This window comes from Asterias amurensis, chromosome 21, assembly GCF_032118995.1.
Source record: "Asterias amurensis chromosome 21, ASM3211899v1".
In the NCBI taxonomy this organism is placed as follows: Eukaryota; Metazoa; Echinodermata; class Asteroidea; order Forcipulatida; family Asteriidae; genus Asterias; species Asterias amurensis.
The window spans coordinates 9,537,846-9,558,864 of record NC_092668.1 but is presented as its reverse complement, the minus strand read 5'-3'; the positions used below and the strand labels follow the sequence as shown (position 1 = coordinate 9,558,864).

The window sequence follows — 21,019 nt, the reverse complement described above, 5'->3', positions numbered from 1 at the left end:
TGTTGGATTTTAAACGCCTTATGAAAGAGACGATTAAGTCCTACGGAATCTCAATTGCGAATTTAAACCTGGCATGTTTAAAAAGTATATTTTGTAAACGTAATCACCTTGTTTTTAATGTAAAAAGTGTGCAAATTTTAAAAATGAAAAAGTTATAAGTATGCATTGATGTTTGAATATTATGACTTCAATTGACTGGGTGTTTGTTGGATATCCTGATACCAGAGGGTGTTATTATTGTTTGTATTGACCTGTGTGGCGTAGGCCATCATGTCATCCAAAACTTTAGAAAAACCTTTGGAACTTGGTCTTTCTATATGTAATAATTTGTTTTGAAAACGTGAAATGGGTGCCAACCGCGAGCCAGTTAACCTCAATCCAGCTGACCGCGAACCAGCTGATATCAAACCAGCTAATCTCAAACCAGCTAACCGCGAACCAGCTAATCTCAAACCAGTTAACCGCGAACCATCTAATCTCAAACCAGCTAACCGCGAACCATCTAATCTCAAACCAGCTAACCGCGAACCAGCTAATATCAAACCAGCTAACCGCGAACCAGCTAATATCAAACCAGCTAACCGCAAACCAGCTAATATCAAACCAGCTAACCGCAGACCAGCTAACTGTGAACCAACACCGCGAACCAGCAATAGAGAACATTTGGGACGCTTGGTGACAGAAGACTTACCAGGTTTAAAATTCCATTGTTCTCGGCGAGGTGCGCAGGCTCAATACTATGTAAGGCCGTGTCCGAAACGACGACTTCGGCTACAGCTACGTCTAGATCAGCGCGTCTGTCAGTGTTGAAGAATAGGCAGACGCGCGCGATCTAGCCGTAGCTGTAGCCGAAGTCGCCGTTTCGGACACGGCCTGAGTAATGACAATTTACCTGGTAAGTCTGCTGCCACCTATCGTTCCCAAATCTCCCATTGAATTATGTACAAGGTCTGACACAAAATATGTTTTAAAGGTGGAAGCCTTTCTCCTCGTTATCGCCAAACAAAATATTGTTTCTCAACCACATTTTTGCTAGGCAAAGAAATTAGTCAAGCAGTATTTTCTGCTTTTAACAGCTTTATGAAATTGGGCACAGTTTGGTGAACAATGTTTTCGTTGCAGATTTGAGGCAGTACCATGTCCTCAAGATAAAGATGGATTCATAATAGTTTTTGTAAGATACTGTAACTAATTCTGCCCGGCTACCTCTTGCCAGCAGTTTGCTGTCGGCCTATGCCTACTTGTCAAGGGTTGATCCGTGGTGGGATGTGCTTCAAATCGCTGATATGTGCATGAAAATTGTACCGACAAAACCTGTCGGACAATTGGAGTTAACAAAATAAATGAATATGAAGTGCAACATTTATCGGGGCATAATAAATGTGTTACATCGGACATCTTGGTTGGACACAATGGGTTGGAGGTAACGGTTAGGACAGCGTGGGTTGGACATAATGGTTGAACGTAATTAATGGTATATCTGATGTAATCACACGTAACATATGCTTTAATAATTATGCATGTATTATGTACAATGTACTTTTAAGTATTCTGCAGAATACATTGACATGTTATTTTGTCTTTTGGCAGGCTTGTTATAGAATAAAAAAGCCAACTTTAGTACGATTTTTGGTTGTAAATGTGATAAGATCAGAATTTCAAAAGTTTGCTTTAGACTTTTAGACAATGATGACCGTTATCTTAGGGAGATTATGTGAAACAATTTTGATCAGAGTTGAAGTTCCAATGTAAAAACTTATCATTTCTGTCCCATTTTAAATATCACATTGGATTACATTAAAGTTGTTCCATGTACAAATCCATGTCTATAAACCACATAGTGACTGTGTTTTGCAGGTGTTTTTTTTTAGTGGCAGTCAATTTTTATACTAAAATGACTTACAACAAAATAACTAACCAAGTTTAAAAATGTGCCCCTCCCACATATAATCATAGTAGGGTTAAAGTTCACACTACAAGTCAGCTTGTGGACTGCCTAAAACGGAAATAGAGGTTTTACTAGACAAAGCATGTGACAACAAAACCAAATTACGGAATTAGTTCTAAAACCTCCAGTGGAACAAAACGTTGCTCTGACCCTTTGAGTTATTGACAAAAAGTTCAAATATTTTCTAACGCGCTGATATCTTTTCGTTAAACATTATGTTCCAGCATTGTTAGTGTTTGTATCATTCTTCATTGTGTAAATAAACTCAAACTGATCCAAAGTACATTTTTAAGAAGTAGATTTTAAAATGACGACCGATTGAAATGTTGAGGTCCGACAGGTTTTTGTTGACTCATACATCCTGTCAATGTTATACCTTGATATCGAAATAAGATCAAAAGTTTAGCCGGCTTTGCTTCACATAGAACTTCAATTAATTATTCAAATAATTATTTAATTTTGTCCAGAGACTTTTTTGAAAAAAAAGCTTTTGTGTTAATATTATTGACAAGGATTTGATGTATAAAAATGAGTCAATTCTAAACCGAGTTTTTTTGTGTAATTTTCTGTTTTCCCATTCATAACGTACACATGTAAATATATAAAGACATTTAAGGTAAAACATTGTTTAAACGTTTAAACATTTTGCATTAAAAGTACTTAATAGTATTTAATGTTTCCATTGAAGGCATACTTAACTTTGTTATCCACAATACATTAAAACATTAAACTCAATTCCGAATGTAATGATTCTATCTTATGAACATTGAAGCTGATAATCAAACTCATAAAGAGCAACACATTTAAAGTATAAGTATAAGTATAACACTTTAAACGCTAGACACATAATAATTTATACCTAATTAATGTTCAGAGCAAGGTAGCAGATTTTAGTATTAGTTGCCTCGTATATACAGACACTCTTGTGCCCTTTGGCTGCAAAGCGTGCATTCTGATGAGGGGCAAATGACTGTGATTTTCATTTCCGACACTACGGTTTAGTCTTTATGTTGAACGCAAGTAGGACATAGTGAAATGGGCAGATGGTGAATACGAACTAGTACAAGCAGCCGAGTTACCAAAAACCGGTAACCTGTATATAGACCGGGACAGTAAAGCCGCGTTCGCGATGGATTCATGTTTTACCAAAGACCATCATTCCAATGGGTATTATCTTACCTTGTGTTCAGGTGGGGGTAAGGTTTGGGGTGGGGGTAGTAGGGTTTGGGGTGGGGGTAGTAGGGTTTGGGGTGGGGGATGGTTGGGGCTGATGGCTAGTTTTTAGGGTGATGGCTAGGGTTTTGGTGGGGCTAGGGTTTGGGTGGGGTTAGAGTTTGGGGGTGATGGCTAGGGTTTGGGGTGATAGCTAGGGTTTAGGGTGGGGTTTGGGTTTGGGCTGAGGGCTAGGGTTTGGGGTGGGGTAGGGTTTGTGGTTGGGGTATGGTTGGGGTTGATGGCTAGGGTTGGGGTAATGGCTAGGGTTTGGGTGGGGTTAGGGTTTGGCGTGTGGGTATAGGGTTTTGGCTGAGGGCTAGGGTTTGGGGTGGGGTTAGAGTTTGGGGGTGATGGCTAGGGTTTTGGTGGGGCTAGGGTTTGGGTGGGATTAGAGTTTGGGGGTGATGGCTAGGGTTTGGGGTGATGGCTAGGGTTTAGGGTGGGGTTTGGGTTTGGGCTGAGGGCTAGGGTTTTTGGTGGGGTAGGGTTTGTGGTTGGGGTATGGTTGGGGTTGATGGCTAGGGTTGGGGTAATGGCTAGGGTTTGGGTGGGGTTAGGGTTTGGCGTGTGGGTATAGGGTTTTGGCTGAGGGCTAGGGTTTGGGGTGGGGTTAGAGTTTGGGGGTGATGGCTAGGGTTTTGGTGGGGCTAGGGTTTGGGTGGGGTTAGAGTTTGGGGGTGATGGCTAGGGTTTGGGGTGATGGCTAGGGTTTAGGGTGGGGTTTGGGTTTGGGCTGAGGGCTAGGGTTTGGGGTGGGGTAGGGTTTGCGGTTGGGGTATGGTTGGGGTTGATGGCTAGGGTTGGGGTAATGGCTAGGGTTTGGGTGGGGTTAGGGTTTGGCATGTGGGTATGGGGTTTGGGCTGAGGGCTAGGGTTTGGGGTGGGGTAGGGTTTGTGGTTGGGGTAGGGTTGGGGCTGATGGCTAGGGTTTTGGTTGGGGTTAGGGTTTTGGATGTGGCTATGGTTTGGGCAGATGGCTAGGGTTTGGGGTTGGGTTAGGGTTGGGGTGATGGCTAGGGTTTTGGGTGGGGTTAGGGTTTGGGTAGGGTCTAGGGTTGGGCTGATGGCTAGGGTTTGGGGTGGGGTTAGGGTTTGGGCTGATGGCTATGTTTTGGGGAGATGGCTAGGGTTGTGGGTGGGCATAGGGTTTGGGTTGAGGGCTAGGCTTGTGGTTTGGGTTGATTTGAGATGAGGGTTATAAGGTTTTACACTCATCATTTATAAGGTGAATCACTTTCCAAATAAGTTGACATTCATGATGCCATACCCACCACTCTCCGTACATTTTAGCTTGGAGAGCTAGTCGACCTATCAAACAAGAACCTTAATGAAACATTAAGATATTTAAGAAACATAAATTCATACCTTCAAAGCTGTACAAATCTTTTACATAGATATTTTAACAAACATACATGCATACATACAATTTTGTTTATATACTGCCATTTCATCAAGACCACAGCAGTTGGTGAAGAAAGAGACAAGGAAACGATGAAACAACTTGCAAACAAAAATCATACACAACCAAACAATCATTGTGGGAACCGGGTGTGATTCCTCAGATGCTTGTTGGAAATAGAAGTGAATCGGCAAAGCGCAGAGATGTGGGGTGTTTGGGGGGGGGGGGTGCGGGCAAAAGAGAAGGATTTTTAGCAGCTGAAGCAAGAGATCTGTGATTTAATTTGTTTTCAATAAGACCGGTTTGATGACCGAAAGCCGACTTTTCCTGGGGTGTACTAAACCAAGCACGATTTTAAAAATGCTGGGCCTAGACTATTAAGGCATTTGTAAACGAATCACAGAGTTTAATATTGGATTCGTTCCTTGACTGCTATTCGGTTAGACTTTCAAGATGACACAGACAATCGTAATGCAAGTGAATCAACCATTGATACCGTCCAGTTGCTGTGGGTTGGTTACAGCATGCTTATAGCCATAATACTAGTCTTGGTGTCAAAGACCATTGGTGTTGCGCGGTCACACACAACCACAAACGTTTCGATCTACATGTATATGTGTATGTACTGCAACCTGTATGTACGCTTGTAACAAATGTACATAGAGAGCGCTGGCTAGCGTTCTTTTCCCGCAACATGATCCGGTGTGGACGGAGATTCATAACTAGTAAGTCTCTCCATCGAGAAAGGACCTCAAAAGAGAGGTAAGTAAAATTGCCATCCTCTCTACTCTATCTGGAATGCTCGTCACGAACCATCTAAGGGGTCCACATAACCAACTTCCCGCGATTGCCGTATTGTTCTTATGTTATTTTGGTTGCTCCTTTGCTTTATCGTTCGGTGTGTATTGTGTGTATTTATGTTTTGTTGCCCAGCATCACCGTACCATGACTAGCTTTGTTTACATGGACTTCAAGAATGCATTATTAATTGTATGGACACTTTTCTGGTACAAACCCCTAAAAAATTCCACTGAATAAAGGTCACATAGGTTATTCGAGAAACTCCCTACATTAAAAGCTTATTAACAAAGCCACATTCATAGAAGCCTGGTAGAACTTCTACAAACAGGTACAATGATTTATATCTCTCCATCAATAAACTGTAGCACTCAAAGGCACAAGTTCGCACTTTCTTTCTTTCTTTATTTCCTCATGGGGCCCAGTCAGGGGGAAATTGAAAAGCACCCGATATTTAGAGGGAGATTTTGATATACCAGACTAAAATGGAAAATGAGATTGAAATAAGTTCAACTTAGTAAGTTTGTGATATAACAATTTACAACTAAAGAAGTCCAGAGTAAAATGTATGCGTTTAAAAGGTAGGCTTATTTATAAACTACAAACTATAAATATTGCAACTGTGGCGTGTAATGGCCAAGCGACCAAGAGCACCGGATTCAAGCTCTGTTGTTTGATCAGCAGAGTGTGGGTTCGAATCTCGGTCGTGACACTTGCTACGTAAAATTGGGGATCGGGTCGTGCTTTCTACCGGCCAGGCTTTGGATTGATAATACCCAAGCCTACATCCGAATCAACGGTAAAAGGGATAACCCTGTTTCAGCCCAAGGAGTACAGTGAAACGGGGAAAAAAATTGTAGCCCAAACCTTGAAGTGGCCTTCAGGCATTGTGTGTCCGGCGACTTGCAAAAATAAAAAAAAAAAAAAAAAATGTTATTATATATTACAGTGAAATAGAGCCAGTGAAAAGTTACTGTTGTTTGTAACCACCTAAAATCTCACGGCTGCTGAATAAAATAATACAAATGCGTAACAGGTTTGAGTGCGGCTAGGAGGGAGGGGAGGGCACATCGCTTTGATGACAGTTTTTAAAACGTTTGCCTTACCCTGGACGGCCCCTGCCAACAAAGAATTATGTCCGAAGATTTAAAATAAAATAAATAAATAATAAAACCCATCCCCTGCCCAGCGTACATAATAACCCCTGCCCACCGTGCATAATAACCCCTGCCCCGAACCCATGGCCCTGCCCCCAACCCAAGCCCTGCACACCCGGACAGCCTACCTCTGCTCACCCAACCCAGCCCCTGCCCACCCAACCCTACCCCTGCCCACCGTACATAACCTCTGCCAATTCAATCCATCCCCTAAATACCCTACTCAACCACTGCCAACTCCACCCAAACCCAAACGCAGAGTTGTTGAACATCAAAGGAAAGCGAATTCCTGATCTTTAAAGGCAGTGGACACTTTTGGTAATTACTCATAATAATTGTTAGCATAAAACCTTATTAAATTTGGTAACGAGTAATGGGGAGAGGTTGGTAGTATAAACTATTGTGAGAAACGGCTCTCTCTGAAGTGACATATAGTTTTCGAGACCTCAGATTTAGAATTTGAAGTCTCGAAATCAACCATCTATAAAAGCACACAACTTCGTGTGACAAGGGTGTTTTTTTTCTTCATTATTATCTCGCAACTTTGGCGACCAATTGAGCTCAAATTTTCCCAGGTTTGTTATTTTATGCATATGTTGAGATACACCAAGTGGGAAGACGTAATTACCATACATGGTGCAGTGTGCAATCACATGGTGCAGTGTGCAATCATGTTTGTATGGGGATGCTCCTCCAGCTCGTCCTCCCAATACAGGATTTGGCTTCGAGAACGAGAAAACCAAGAGAGATGAATATCGCCGAGATCGTAAACGAGATAAAGGAGGTCGGGATAGAGACAATGGGGAGGAAGATGATATCATTGTGGAATGTGTAGGAAAGAATACACTGCACACATTCACCAACTTGGAACCGGCTCAGCGCTATTACTTTGACCTTTTCGCGGTAGACGAGACCAATAACAGGAGTATTGCTTACACAGGGACCTCCATCATTACAAGACCAGGGCCAGCCACAAGAAAGCACATTGCCCTCAAGGATGGTAACCTACGGACATCGTCAGTTCGTCGGTCGTCTCCCGTTAAAACATTCAACTTTAGTGTCGGTGAGACGGTCAAGGATGTCCTGGTCACCGTCCAACCCTGCACTGAATCCATCACGGCTGAGTTGTGGCGAGATGGAACCAAAATAAGAAGTTCTAACATCCGAGATCTGAAAGATTTCCGCGTACGTGAAGTAACGGGCGACATACAGGTCAAAGTGAAGAGTTTGCGCAGAGGGTCTACGCACTTCAGAATCTTCGCCACGACGAGACCAAACAAATACCCGTTCCCCTAATTGCCTGTTGACAAACGGATAAAAGTCTTTGAAAATCTGCGACAGTGTGATTCCATCACTCTGGCTTGGCTTAGCACGAAAGAGGTATCGCAGTACTGCCTGTACAAACGCGAAGATAGGCAGAAGAAGCGATCTAAGAAGAGTAATCGTGAGGGAAATACGCAGTGCCACGAACCAGACATGAGAAAGAGAACTGAAAAGGTGATTTGCCGACCTGTTAGTGGACCTGATACAGAGAGGGATGTACTCACGGAAACGGTTACCGGGCTAACACCGGGTACCACGTACGTCTTCGATGTTTATGTCAGCAGTTTTGGAAAGCAAACGCTGGCCTATAGGAGTGCCAGGGTTACAACGAAGAAGGTATGCTGATTCTTGATAGAGTCTGCCTCAATAAGACAGTTATTAAGTGAACTGTGTAATGTTGCCGTGGAAACGATGCAGATCCCTCCCCGAAGTACTTATCAAGTTAATGACGCAGACTCCTCGTGAGATTTTGTACGCCGAGGAGACCCGGTGAGACTATGAATAATTTACTTGTTTCAAGTATAAGAAACTGAGGGTGAAAGTCATCCCAAACACGTATATTTCAAAAGAGGGCGCCCTTACAGTTGACCAGGATCTACTGTCATGATAGGGAAGCGGATTGTTTGGTGAACGAGTGTTTGATTTATTCTCTTTCGAAAGATTTCACATTGGATAAAACGAACGCAGGAAAAAGACAATGACTTTGGCCGAGAGTCTGCATATAAACCGTAAAGCAGTATTCTTACAACGTTGTATGAGAAAAGTATTGGGAAAGGACCGCAGAATGTGAACATTTTGTAATTTATGATATTGTATATTATAAAGAATCATTCGTCGCTTCTTGTTCTTGAGTCGGTGTATATATTGTTTTATGAAAAGGACTAGTCAAGATTCGATGTTTTAGCAGAAAAGCAGATGTGGATAAAATGGAAGTCGAGTATGTGAAAGCTATAATCACTGCCGCAGTTATCACAACTGTACATGCTATATAAAGTAATGGTGACTTCATTGTATCTCACTACAGTCATAATAGTATTGGTGGTATACAATACTGTTAATGAGTATCCTATTCTATCAAATGTGCCTAGTTTATGTGCCCATTGACTTGGATGGTTAGGAATTTAGAAAGCCTAAATAGACAACCAAGGTCATGACGAAAAGTCAACACAATCACTGGACAGCGAAGGGTGTTACGTCATAGACCGATACATAGGGTGCGTTCGATTAGCTTCCCATGGTCTGCCCCCGGTTAGTTCAAATAGCTTCGACGTCATTCCAGTGGCTCACCCAGGCTACAGTGCCCTGCTCGTGGAACGGGTCACTTGGGGCAGGCCCGAGGTGCATGTCGTCACCACGAGAGGGCTAGTGTGACATAACACTCTTCGCGGTCAGGGGCTCACCCGAATGAGTACCGCGGTGTCGACCCAGGGAAGCTAATCGAACGCACGCATAAACTGGTGATTAATTGGGTATCATTGCAAAGGGGATAATGCCATGCCTGTAGTATACATCCGTATAATCGTTTGTTGAGCTCAACAAACGCACATTATTACTAACCCAAAGGAAACTGTTTCAAAGACGTCATACCCGATCATGCACTGGTCACCAGACTAAAGCTCTAATAAGACAATGTAACTTGGCTCATAACTCGATTGTGAGCCAAGTGCCTGACTGAGTACATGTCATGAGACTGTTATAATTGCATTACCGAATCATCCTTCACAGCAAACTTCAAATACTTGACAATGAATAAGCATAATGTATACTACTAAAACAGGGATCAGGTTTGAAAATTAATTTAGTTAAAATTAAGGCACCAACAACAAGTTCTGGAACCGCTTTATGTAAATAGTATTAATGTATCGTGCATTATGCTGACTGCTTAACTTGCACTATACTTACAATTTGTAAATGTGTATATTTTTTCGAAGCACCCAATGGTTTTGTCAAATTCATTCATTATTCTTTTTTGTATAAGTTCTCCTCATTAATTTTGCTTTATTGTTATTTAAAAATTTATATTTTTTAGTTTAGGTATCCAAAGATGATTCCGACGTTTGTTTGTTTGTGATTTTCCTTTGTTTAACCAGACCATCAATACATTTTTCATCGGTCTAAAACGGCTTTTTGTAAATTTCAAATTTGTATTCTTTGAAAATGATCGTAATTTATAATAAAATGTGTATGAAATGCGGCCTGCAAGACTTCGACTTCAGTTAATCAATCCTTTTTGTGGCCAGTAATTTTGTTCTATTCGGATTCGTTGTTGTTGTTGTTGTTTGTTTTGTTTTATTATTGTTGTTGTTTTTGTTGTTGTTGGATTTTAAACGCCTTATGAAAGAGACGATTAAGTCCTACGGAATCTCAATTGCGAACTTAAACCTGGCATGTTTAAAAAGTATATTTTGTAAACGTAATCACCTTGTTTTTAATGTAAAAAGTGTGCAAATTTTAAAAATGAAAAAGTTATAAGTATGCATTGATGTTTGAATAATATGACTTCAATTGACTGGGTGTTTGTTGGATATCCTGATACCAGAGGGTGTTATTATTGTTTGTATTGACCTGTGTGGCGTAGCCATCATGTCATCCAAAACTTTAGAAAAACCTTTGGAACTTAGTCTTTCTATATGTTATAGTTTGTTTTGAAAATGTGAAATGGGTGCCAACCGCGAGCCAGTTAACCTCAATCCAGCTTACCGCGAACCAGCTAATATCAAACCAGCTAACCGCGAACCAGCTGATATCAAACCAGCTAACCGCGAACCATCTAATCTCAAACCAGCTAACCGCGAACCAGCTAATCTCAAACCAGCTAACCGCGAACCAGCTAATCTCAAACCAGCTAACCGCGAACCAGCTAATATCAAACCAGCTAACCGCGAACCATCTAATCTCAAACCAGCTAACCGCGAACCAGCTAATATCAAACCAGCTAACCGCAAACCAGCTAATATCAAACCAGCTAACCGCGGACCAGCTAACTGTGAACCAACACCGCGAACCAGCAATAGAGAACATTTGGGACGCTTGGTGACAGAAGACTTACCAGGTTTAAAATTCCATTGTTCTCGGCGAGGTGCGCAGGCTCAATACTATGTAAGGCCGTGTCCGAAACGACGACTTCGGCTACAGCTACGTCTAAATCAGCGCGTCTGTCAGTGTTGAAGAATAGGCAGACGCGCGCGATCTAGCCGTAGCTGTAGCCGAAGTCGCCGTTTCGGACACGGCCTAAGTAATGACAATTTACCTGGTAAGTCTGCTGCCACCTATCGTTCCCAAATCTCCCATTGAATTATGTACAAGGTCTGACACAAAATATGTTTTAAAGGTGGAAGCCTTTCTCCTCGTTATCGCCAAACAAAATATTGTTTCTCAACCACTTGCATATCTTGTACCTTTTCACAGAAACTCAAACATTAAAATTAAAAACGTTGAATTAAAATGGTGAAGATCAATCTGGGGAGGTGAGATAGAACATTATGTTTGACCGCAATGCGTTGAGTCTGCAATTAGAGATGGTTTACAAGTCAGTAAACGGGGCCCAATTTAATAAAGCCTTCAAGCACAACAACCTGCTAAGCACAGAAAAGTATTGATTAGCAAAAACAGGTTAACAGCCAAAATTACGTTAAGTTTTCTTTGCTGTGGCTGGTGCCCCACTAAATTTTTGCTAGGCAAAGAAGTTAGTCAAGCAGTATTTTCTGCTTTTAACAGCTTTATGAAATTGGGCACAGTTTGGTGAACTGTTTCTTCAATGTTTTCGTTGCAGATTTGAGGCAGTACCATGTCCTCAAGATAAAGATGGATTCATAATAGTTTTTGTAAGATACTGTAACTAATTCTGCCCGGCTACCTCTTGCCAGCAGTTTGCTGTCGGCCTATGCCTACTTGTCAAGGGTTGATCCGTGGTGGGATGTGCTTCAAATCGCTGATATGTGCATGAAAATTGTACCGACAAAACCTGTCGGACAATTGGAGTTAACAAAATAAATGAATATGAAGTGCAACATTTATCGGGGCATAATAAATGTGTTGGGTCGGACATCTTGGTTGGACACAATGGGTCGGAGGTAACGGTTAGGACAGCGTGGGTTGGACATAATGGTTGAACGTAATTAATGGTATATCTGATGTAATCACACGTAACATATGCTTTAATAATTATGCATGTATTATGTACAATGTACTTTTAAGTATTCTGCAGAATACATTGACATGTTATTTTGTCTTTTGGCAGGCTTGTTATAGAATAAAAAAGCCAACTTTAGTACGATTTTTGGTTGTAAATGTGATAAGATCAGAATTTCAAAAGTTTGCTTTAGACTTTTAGACAATGATGACCTTTATCTTAGGGAGATTATGTGAAACAATTTTGATCAGAGTTGAAGTTCCAATGTAAAAACTTATCATTTCTGTCCCATTTTAAATATCACATTGGATTACATTAAAGTTGTTCCATGTACAAATCCATGTCTATAAACCATATAGTGACTGTGTTTTGCAGGTGTTTTTTTTAGTGGCAGTCAATTTTTATACTAAAATTACTTACAACAAAATAACTAACCAAGTTTAAAAATGTGCCCCTCCCACATATAATCATGGTAGGGTTAAAGTTCACACTACAAGTCAGCTTGTGGACTGCCTAAAACGGAAATAAAGGTTTTACTAGACAAAGCATGTGACAACAAAACCAAATTACGGAATTAGTTCTAAAACCTCCAGTGGAACAAAACGTTGCTCTGACCCTTTGAGTTATTGACAAAAAGTTCAAATATTTTCTAACGCGCTGATATCTTTTCGTTAAACATTATGTTCCAGCATTGTTAGTGTTTGTATCATTCTTCATTGTGTAAATAAACTCAAACTGATCCAAAGTACATTTTTAAGAAGTAGATTTTAAAATGACGACCGATTGAAATGTTGAGGTCCGACAGGTTTTTGTTGACTCATACATCCTGTCAATGTTATACCTTGATATCGAAATAAGATCAAAAGTTTAGCCGGCTTTGCTTCACATAGAACTTCAATTAATTATTCAAATAATTATTTAATTTTGTCCAGAGACTTTTTTGAAAAAAAAGCTTTTGTGTTAATATTATTGACAAGGATTTGATGTATAAAAATGAGTCAGTTCTAAACCGAGTTTTTTTGTGTAATTTTCTGTTTTCCCATTCATAACGTACACATGTAAATATATAAAGACATTTAAGGTAAAACATTGTTTAAACGTTTAAACATTTTGCATTAAAAGTACTTAATAGTATTTAATGTTTCCATTGAAGGCATACTTAACTTTGTTATCCACAATACATTAAAACATTAAACTCAATTCCGAATGTAATGATTCTATCTTATGAACATTGAAGCTGATAATCAAACTCATAAAGAGCAACACATTTAAAGTATAAGTATAAGTATAACACTTTAAACGCTAGACACATAATAATTTATACCTAATTAATGTTCAGAGCAAGGTAGCAGATTTTAGTATTAGTTGCCTCGTATATACAGACACTCTTGTGCTCTTTGGCTGCAAAGCGTGCATTCTGATGAGGGGCAAATGACTGTGATTTTCATTTCCGACACTACGGTTTAGTCTTTATGTTGAACGCAAGTAGGACATAGTGAAAGGGGCAGATGGTGAATACGAACTAGTACAAGCAGCCGAGTTACCAAAAACCGGTAACCTGTATATAGACCGGGACAGTAAAGCCGCGTTCGCGATGGATTCATGTTTTACCAAAGACCATCATTCCAATGGGTATTATCTTACCTTGTGTTCAGGTGGGGGTAAGGTTTGGGGTGGGGGTAGTAGGGTTTGGGGTGGGGGTAGTAGGGTTTGGGGTGGGGGATGGTTGGGGCTGATGGCTAGTTTTTAGGGTGATGGCTAGGGTTTTGGTGGGGCTAGGGTTTGGGTGGGGTTAGAGTTTGGGGGTGATGGCTAGGGTTTGGGGTGATGGCTAGGGTTTAGGGTGGGGTTTGGGTTTGGGCTGAGGGCTAGGGTTTGGGGTGGGGTAGGGTTTGTGGTTGGGGTATGGTTGGGGTTGATGGCTAGGGTTGGGGTAATGGCTAGGGTTTGGGTGGGGTTAGGGTTTGGCGTGTGGGTATAGGGTTTTGGCTGAGGGCTAGGGTTTGGGGTGGGGTTAGAGTTTGGGGGTGATGGCTAGGGTTTTGGTGGGGCTAGGGTTTGGGTGGGGTTAGAGTTTGGGGGTGATGGCTAGGGTTTGGGGTGATGGCTAGGGTTTAGGGTGGGGTTTGGGTTTGGGCTGAGGGCTAGGGTTTGGGGTGGGGTAGGGTTTGTGGTTGGGGTATGGTTGGGGTTGATGGCTAGGGTTGGGGTAATGGCTAGGGTTTGGGTGGGGTTAGGGTTTGGCGTGTGGGTATAGGGTTTTGGCTGAGGGCTAGGGTTTGGGGGTGGGGTTAGAGTTTGGGGGTGATGGCTAGGGTTTTGGTGGGGCTAGGGTTTGGGTGGGGTTAGAGTTTGGGGGTGATGGCTAGGGTTTGGGGTGATGGCTAGGGTTTAGGGTGGGGTTTGGGTTTGGGCTGAGGGCTAGGGTTTGGGGTGGGGTAGGGTTTGTGGTTGGGGTATGGTTGGGGTTGATGGCTAGGGTTGGGGTAATGGCTAGGGTTTGGGTGGGGTTAGGGTTTGGCGTGTGGGTATGGGGTTTGGGCTGAGGGCTAGGATTTGGGGTGGGGTAGGGTTTGTGGTTGGGGTAGGGTTGGGTCCGATGGCTAGGGTTTTGGTGGGGGTTAGGGTTTTGGATGTGGCTATGGTTTGGGCAGATGGCTAGGGTTTGGGGTTGGGTTAGGGTTGGGGTGATGGCTAGGGTTTTGGGTGGGGTTAGGGTTTGGGTAGGGTCTAGGGTTGGGCTGATGGCTAGGGTTTGGGGTGGGGTTAGGGTTTAGGCTGATGGCTATGTTTTGGGGAGATGGCTAGGGTTGTGGGTGGGCATAGGGTTTGGGTTGAGGGCTAGGCTAGTGGTTTGGGTTGATTTGAGATGAGGGTTATGAGGTTTTACACTCATCATTTATAAGGTGAATCACTTTCCAAATAAGTTGACATTCATGATGCCATACCCACCACTCTCCGTACATTTTAGCTTGGAGAGCTAGTCGACCTATCAAACAGGAACCTTAATGAAACATTAAGATATTTAAGAAACATAAATTCATACCTTCAAAGCTGTACAAATCTTTTACATAGATATTTTAACAAACATACATGCATACATACAATTTTGTTTATATACTGCCATTTCATCAAGACCACAGCAGTTGGTGAAGAAAGAGACAAGGAAACGATGAAACAACTTGCAAACAAAAATCATACACAACCAAACAATCATTGTGGGAACCGGGTGTGATTCCTCAGATGCTTGTTGGAAATAGAAGTGAATCGGCAAAGCGCAGAGATGTGGGGTGTTTGGGGGGGGGGGGGGGGGTGCGGGGAGACTACTCCAAAATTTATGGGCGGCAAAAGAGAAGGATTTTTAGCAGCTGAAGCAAGAGATCTGTGATTTAATTTGTTTTCAATAAGACCGGTTTGATGACCGAAAGCCGACTCTTCCTGGGGTGTACTAAACCAAGCACGATTTTAAAAATGCTGGGCCTAGACTATTAAGGCATTTGTAAACGAATCACAGAGTTTATTATTGGATTCGTTCCTTGACTGCTATTCGGTTAGACTTTCAAGATGACACAGACAATCGTAATGCAAGTGAATCAACCATTGATACCGTCCAGTTGCTGTGGGTTGGTTACAGCATGCTTATAGCCATAATACTAGTCTTGGTGTCAAAGACCATTGGTGTTGCGCGGTCACACACAACCACAAACGTTTCGATCTACATGTATATGTGTATGTACTGCAACCTGTATGTACGCTTGTAACAAATGTACATAGAGAGCGCTGGCTAGCGTTCTTTTCCTGCAACATGATCCGGTGTGGACGGAGATTCATAACTAGTAAGTCTCTCCATCGAGAAAGGACCTCAAAAGAGAGGTAAGTAAAATTGCCATCCTCTCTACTCTATCTGGAATGCTCGTCACGAACCATCTAAGGGGTCCACATAACCAACTTCCCGCGATTGCCGTATTGTTCTTATGTTATTTTGGTTGCTCCTTTGCTTTATCGTTCGGTGTGTATTGTGTGTATTTATGTTTTGTTGCCCAGCATCACCTACCATGACTAGCTTTGTTTACATGGACTTCAAGAATGCATTATTAATTGTATGGACACTTTTCTGGTACAAACCCCTAAAAAATTCCACTGAATAAAGGTCACATAGGTTATTCGAGAAACTCCCTACATTAAAAGCTTATTAACAAAGCCACATTCATAGAAGCCTGGTAGAACTTCTACAAACAGGTACAATGATTTATATCTCTCCATCAATAAACTGTAGCACTCAAAGGCACAAGTTCGCACTTTCTTTCTTTCTTTATTTCCTCATGGGGCCCAGTCAGGGGGAAATTGAAAAGCACCCGATATTTAGAGGGAGATTTTGATATACCAGACTAAAATGGAAAATGAGATTGAAATTAGTTCAACTTAGTAAGTTTGTGATATAACAATTTACAACTAAAGAAGTCCAGAGTAAAATGTATGCGTTTAAAAGGTAGGCTTATTTATAAACTACAAACTATAAATATTGCAACTGTGGCGTGTAATGGCCAAGCGACCAAGAGCACCGGATTCAAGCTCTGTTGTTTGATCAGCAGAGTGTGGGTTCGAATCTCGGTCGTGACACTTGCTACGTAAAATTGGGGATCGGGTCGTGCTTTCTACCGGCCAGGCTTTGGATTGATAATACCCAAGCCTACATCCGAATCAACGGTAAAAGGGATAACCCGGTTTCAGCCCAAGGAGTACAGTGAAACGGGAAAAAAAATTGTAGCCCAAACCTTGAAGTGGCCTTCAGGCATTGTGTGTCCGGCGACTTGCAAAAAAAAAAAAAAAAAAAGTAGAAAAGTCAGTGAAAAGTTACTGTTGTTTGTAACCACCTAAAATCTCACGGCTGCTGAATAAAATAATACAAATGCGTAACAGGTTTGAGTGCGGCTAGGAGGGAGGGGAGGGCACATCGCTTTGATGACAGTTTTTAAAACGTTTGCCTTACCCTGGACGGCCCCTGCCAACAAAGAATTATGTCCGAAGATTTAAAATAAAATAAATAAATAATAAAACCCATCCCCTGCCCAGCGTACATAATAACCCCTGCCCACCGTGCATAATAACCCCTGCCCCGAACCCATGGCCCTGCCCCCAACCCAAGCCCTGCACACCCGGACAGCCTACCTCTGCTCACCCAACCCAGCCCCTGCCCACCCAACCCTACCCCTGCCCACCGTACATAACCTCTGCCAATTCAACCCATCCCCTAAATACCCTACTCAACCACTGCCAACTCCACCCAAACCCAAACGCAGAGTTGTTGAACATCAAAGGAAAGCGAATTCCTGATCTTTAAAGGCAGTGGACACTTTTGGTAATTACTCATAATAATTGTTAGCATAAAACCTTATTAAATTTGGTAACGAGTAATGGGGAGAGGTTGGTAGTAAAAACTATTGTGAGAAACGGCTCTCTCTGAAGTGACATATAGTTTTCGAGACCTCAGATTTAGAATTTGAAGTCTCGAAATCAACCATCTATAAAAGCACACAACTTCGTGTGACAAGGGTGTTTTTTTCTTCATTATTATCTCGCAACTTTGGCGACCAATTGAGCTCAAATTTTCACAGGTTTGTTATTTTATGCATATGTTGAGATACACCAAGTGGGAAGACGTAATTACCATACATGGTGCAGTGTGCAATCATGTTTGTATGGGGATGCTCCTCCAGCTCGTCCTCCCAATACAGGATTTGGCTTCGAGAACGAGAAAACCAAGAGAGATGAATATCGCCGAGATCGTAAACGAGATAAAGGAGGTCGGGATAGAGACAATGGGGAGGAAGATGATATCATTGTGGAATGTGTAGGAAAGAAGACACTGCACACATTCACCAACTTGGAACCGGCTCAGCGCTATTACTTTGACCTTTTCGCGGTAGACGAGACCAATAACAGGAGTATTGCTTACACAGGGACCTCCATCATTACAAGACCAGGGCCAGCCACAAGAAAGCACATTGCCCTCAAGGATGGTAACCTACGGACATCGTCAGTTCGTCGGTCGTCTCCCGTTAAAACATTCAACTTTAGTGTCGGTGAGACGGTCAAGGACGTCCTGGTCACCGTCCAACCCTGCACTGAATCCATCACGGCTGAGTTGTGGCGAGATGGAACCAAAATAAGAAGTTCTAACATCCGAGATCTGAAAGATTTCCGCGTACGTGAAGTAACGGGCGACATACAGGTCAAAGTGAAGAGTTTGCGCAGAGGGTCTACGCACTTCAGAATCTTCGCCACGACGAGACCAAACAAATACCCGTTCCCCCAATTGCCTGTTGACAAACGGATAAAAGTCTTTGAAAATCTGCGACAGTGTGATTCCATCACTCTGGCTTGGCTTAGCACGAAAGAGGTATCGCAGTACTGCCTGTACAAACGCGAAGATAGGCAGAAGAAGCGATCTAAGAAGAGTAATCGTGAGGGAAATACGCAGTGCCGCGAACCAGACATGAGAAAGAGAACTGAAAAGGTGATTTGCCGACCTGTTAGTGGACCTGATACAGAGAGGGATGTACTCACGGAAACGGTTACCGGGCTAACACCGGGTACCACGTACGTCTTCGATGTTTATGTCAGCAGTTTTGGAAAGCAAACGCTGGCCTATAGGAGTGCCAGGGTTACAACGAAGAAGGTATGCTGATTCTTGATTGAGTCTGCCTCAATAAGACAGTTATTAAGTGAACTGTGTAATGTTGCCGTGGAAACGATGCAGATCCCTCCCCGAAGTACTTATCAAGTTAATGACGCAGACTCCTCGTGAGATTTTGTACGCCGAGGAGACCCGGTGAGACTATGAATAATTTACTTGTTTCAAGTATAAGAAACTGAGGGTGAAAGTCATCCCAAACACGTATATTTCAAAAGAGGGCGCCCTTACAGTTGACCAGGATCTACTGTCATGATAGGGAAGCGGATTGTTTGGTGAACGAGTGTTTGATTTATTCTCTTTCGAAAGATTTCACATTGGATAAAACGAACGCAGGAAAAAGACAATGACTTTGGCCGAGAGTCTGCATATAAACCGTAAAGCAGTATTCTTACAACGTTGTATGAGAAAAGTATTGGGAAAGGACCGCAGAATGTGAACATTTTGTAATTTATGATATTGTATATTATAAAGAATCATTCGTCGCTTCTTGTTCTTGAGTCGGTGTATATATTGTTTTATGAAAAGGACTAGTCAAGATTCGATGTTTTAGCAGAAAAGCAGATGTGGATAAAATGGAAGTCGAGTATGTGAAAGCTATAATCACTGCCGTAGTTATCACAACTGTACATGCTATATAAAGTAATGGTGACTTCATTGTATCTCACTACAGTCATAATAGTATTGGTGGTATACAATACTGTTAATGAGTATCCTATTCTATCAAATGTGCCTAGTTTATGTGCCCATTGACTTGGATGGTTAGGAATTTAGAAAGCCTAAATAGACAACCAAGGTCATGACGAAAAGTCAACACAATCACTGGACAGCGAAGGGTGTTACGTCATAGACCGATACATAGGGTGCGTTCGATTAGCTTCCCATGGTCTGCCCCCGGTTAGTTCAAATAGCTTCGACGTCATTCCAGTGGCTCACCCAGGCTACAGTGCCCTGCTCGTGGAACGGGTCACTTGGGGCAGGCCCGAGGTGCATGTCGTCACCACGAGAGGGCTAGTGTGACATAACACTCTTCGCGGTCAGGGGCTCACCCGAATGAGTACCGCGGTGTCGACCCAGGGAAGCTAATCGAACGCACGCATAAACTGGTGATTAATTGGGTATCATTGCAAAGGGGATAATGCCATGCCTGTAGTATACATCCGTATAATCGTTTGTTGAGCTCAACAAACGCACATTATTACTAACCCAAAGGAAACTGTTTCAAAGACGTAATACCCGATCATGCACTGGTCACCAGACTAAAGCTCTAATAAGACAATGTAACTTGGCTCATAACTCGATTGTGAGCCAAGTGCCTGACTGAGTACATGTCATGAGACTGTTATAATTGCATTACCGAATCATCCTTCACAGCAAACTTCAAATACTTGACAATGAATAAGCATAATGTATACTACTAAAACAGGGATCAGGTTTGAAAATTAATTTAGTTAAAATTAAGGCACCAACAACAAGTTCTGGAACCGCTTTATGTAAATAGTATTAATGTATCGTGCATTATGCTGACTGCTTAACTTGCACTATACTTACAATTTGTAAATGTGTATATTTTTTCGAAGCACCCAATGGTTTTGTCAAATTCATTCATTATTCTTTTTTGTATAAGTTCTCCTCATTAATTTTGCTTTATTGTTATTTAAAAATTTATATTTTTTAGTTTAGGTATCCAAAGATGATTCCGACGTTTGTTTGTTTGTGATTTTCCTTTGTTTAACCAGACCATCAATACATTTTTCATCGGTCTAAAACGGCTTTTTGTAAATTTCAAATTTGTATTCTTTGAAAATGATCGTAATTTATAATAAAATGTGTATGAAATGCGGCCTGCAAGACTTCGACTTCAGTTAATCAATCCTTTTTGTGGCCAGTAATTTTGTTCTATTCGGATTCGTTGTTGTTGTTGTTGTTTGTTTTGTTTTATTATTGTTGTTGTTTTTGTTGTTGTTGGATTTTAAACGCCTTATGAAAGAGACGATTAAGTCCTACGGAATCTCAATTGCGAATTTAAACCTGGCATGTTTAAAAAGTATATTTTGTAAACGTAATCACCTTGTTTTTAATGTAAAAAGTGTGCAAATTTTAAAAATGAAAAAGTTATAAGTATGCATTGATGTTTGAATAATATGACTTCAATTGACTGGGTGTTTGTTGGATATCCTGATACCAGAGGGTGTTATTATTGTTTGTATTGACCTGTGTGGCGTAGCCATCATGTCATCCAAAACTTTAGAAAAACCTTTGGAACTTAGTCTTTCTATATGTTATAGTTTGTTTTGAAAATGTGAAATGGGTGCCAACCGCGAGCCAGTTAACCTCAATCCAGCTTACCGCG

The 21,019-nt window shown here is 41.7% G+C and overlaps 1 protein-coding gene and 1 pseudogene across 1 annotated transcript; both read left to right on the top strand.

Moving 5' to 3' along the window:
* Window positions 1–7,150: 7,150 nt before the first annotated feature.
* Window positions 7,151–8,796, top strand: LOC139953362 (protein NDNF-like; annotated as a pseudogene).
* Window positions 8,797–10,498: 1,702 nt separating this feature from the next.
* LOC139953361 (protein NDNF-like) lies at window positions 10,499–21,019 on the top strand. Its single transcript, XM_071952869.1, has 2 exons — window positions 10,499–10,873; window positions 17,614–21,019. The coding sequence occupies exons 1-2, from the start codon at window positions 10,499–10,501 to the stop codon at window positions 18,658–18,660; spliced, it is 1,422 nt and encodes a 473-aa protein (XP_071808970.1). The 3' UTR covers window positions 18,661–21,019.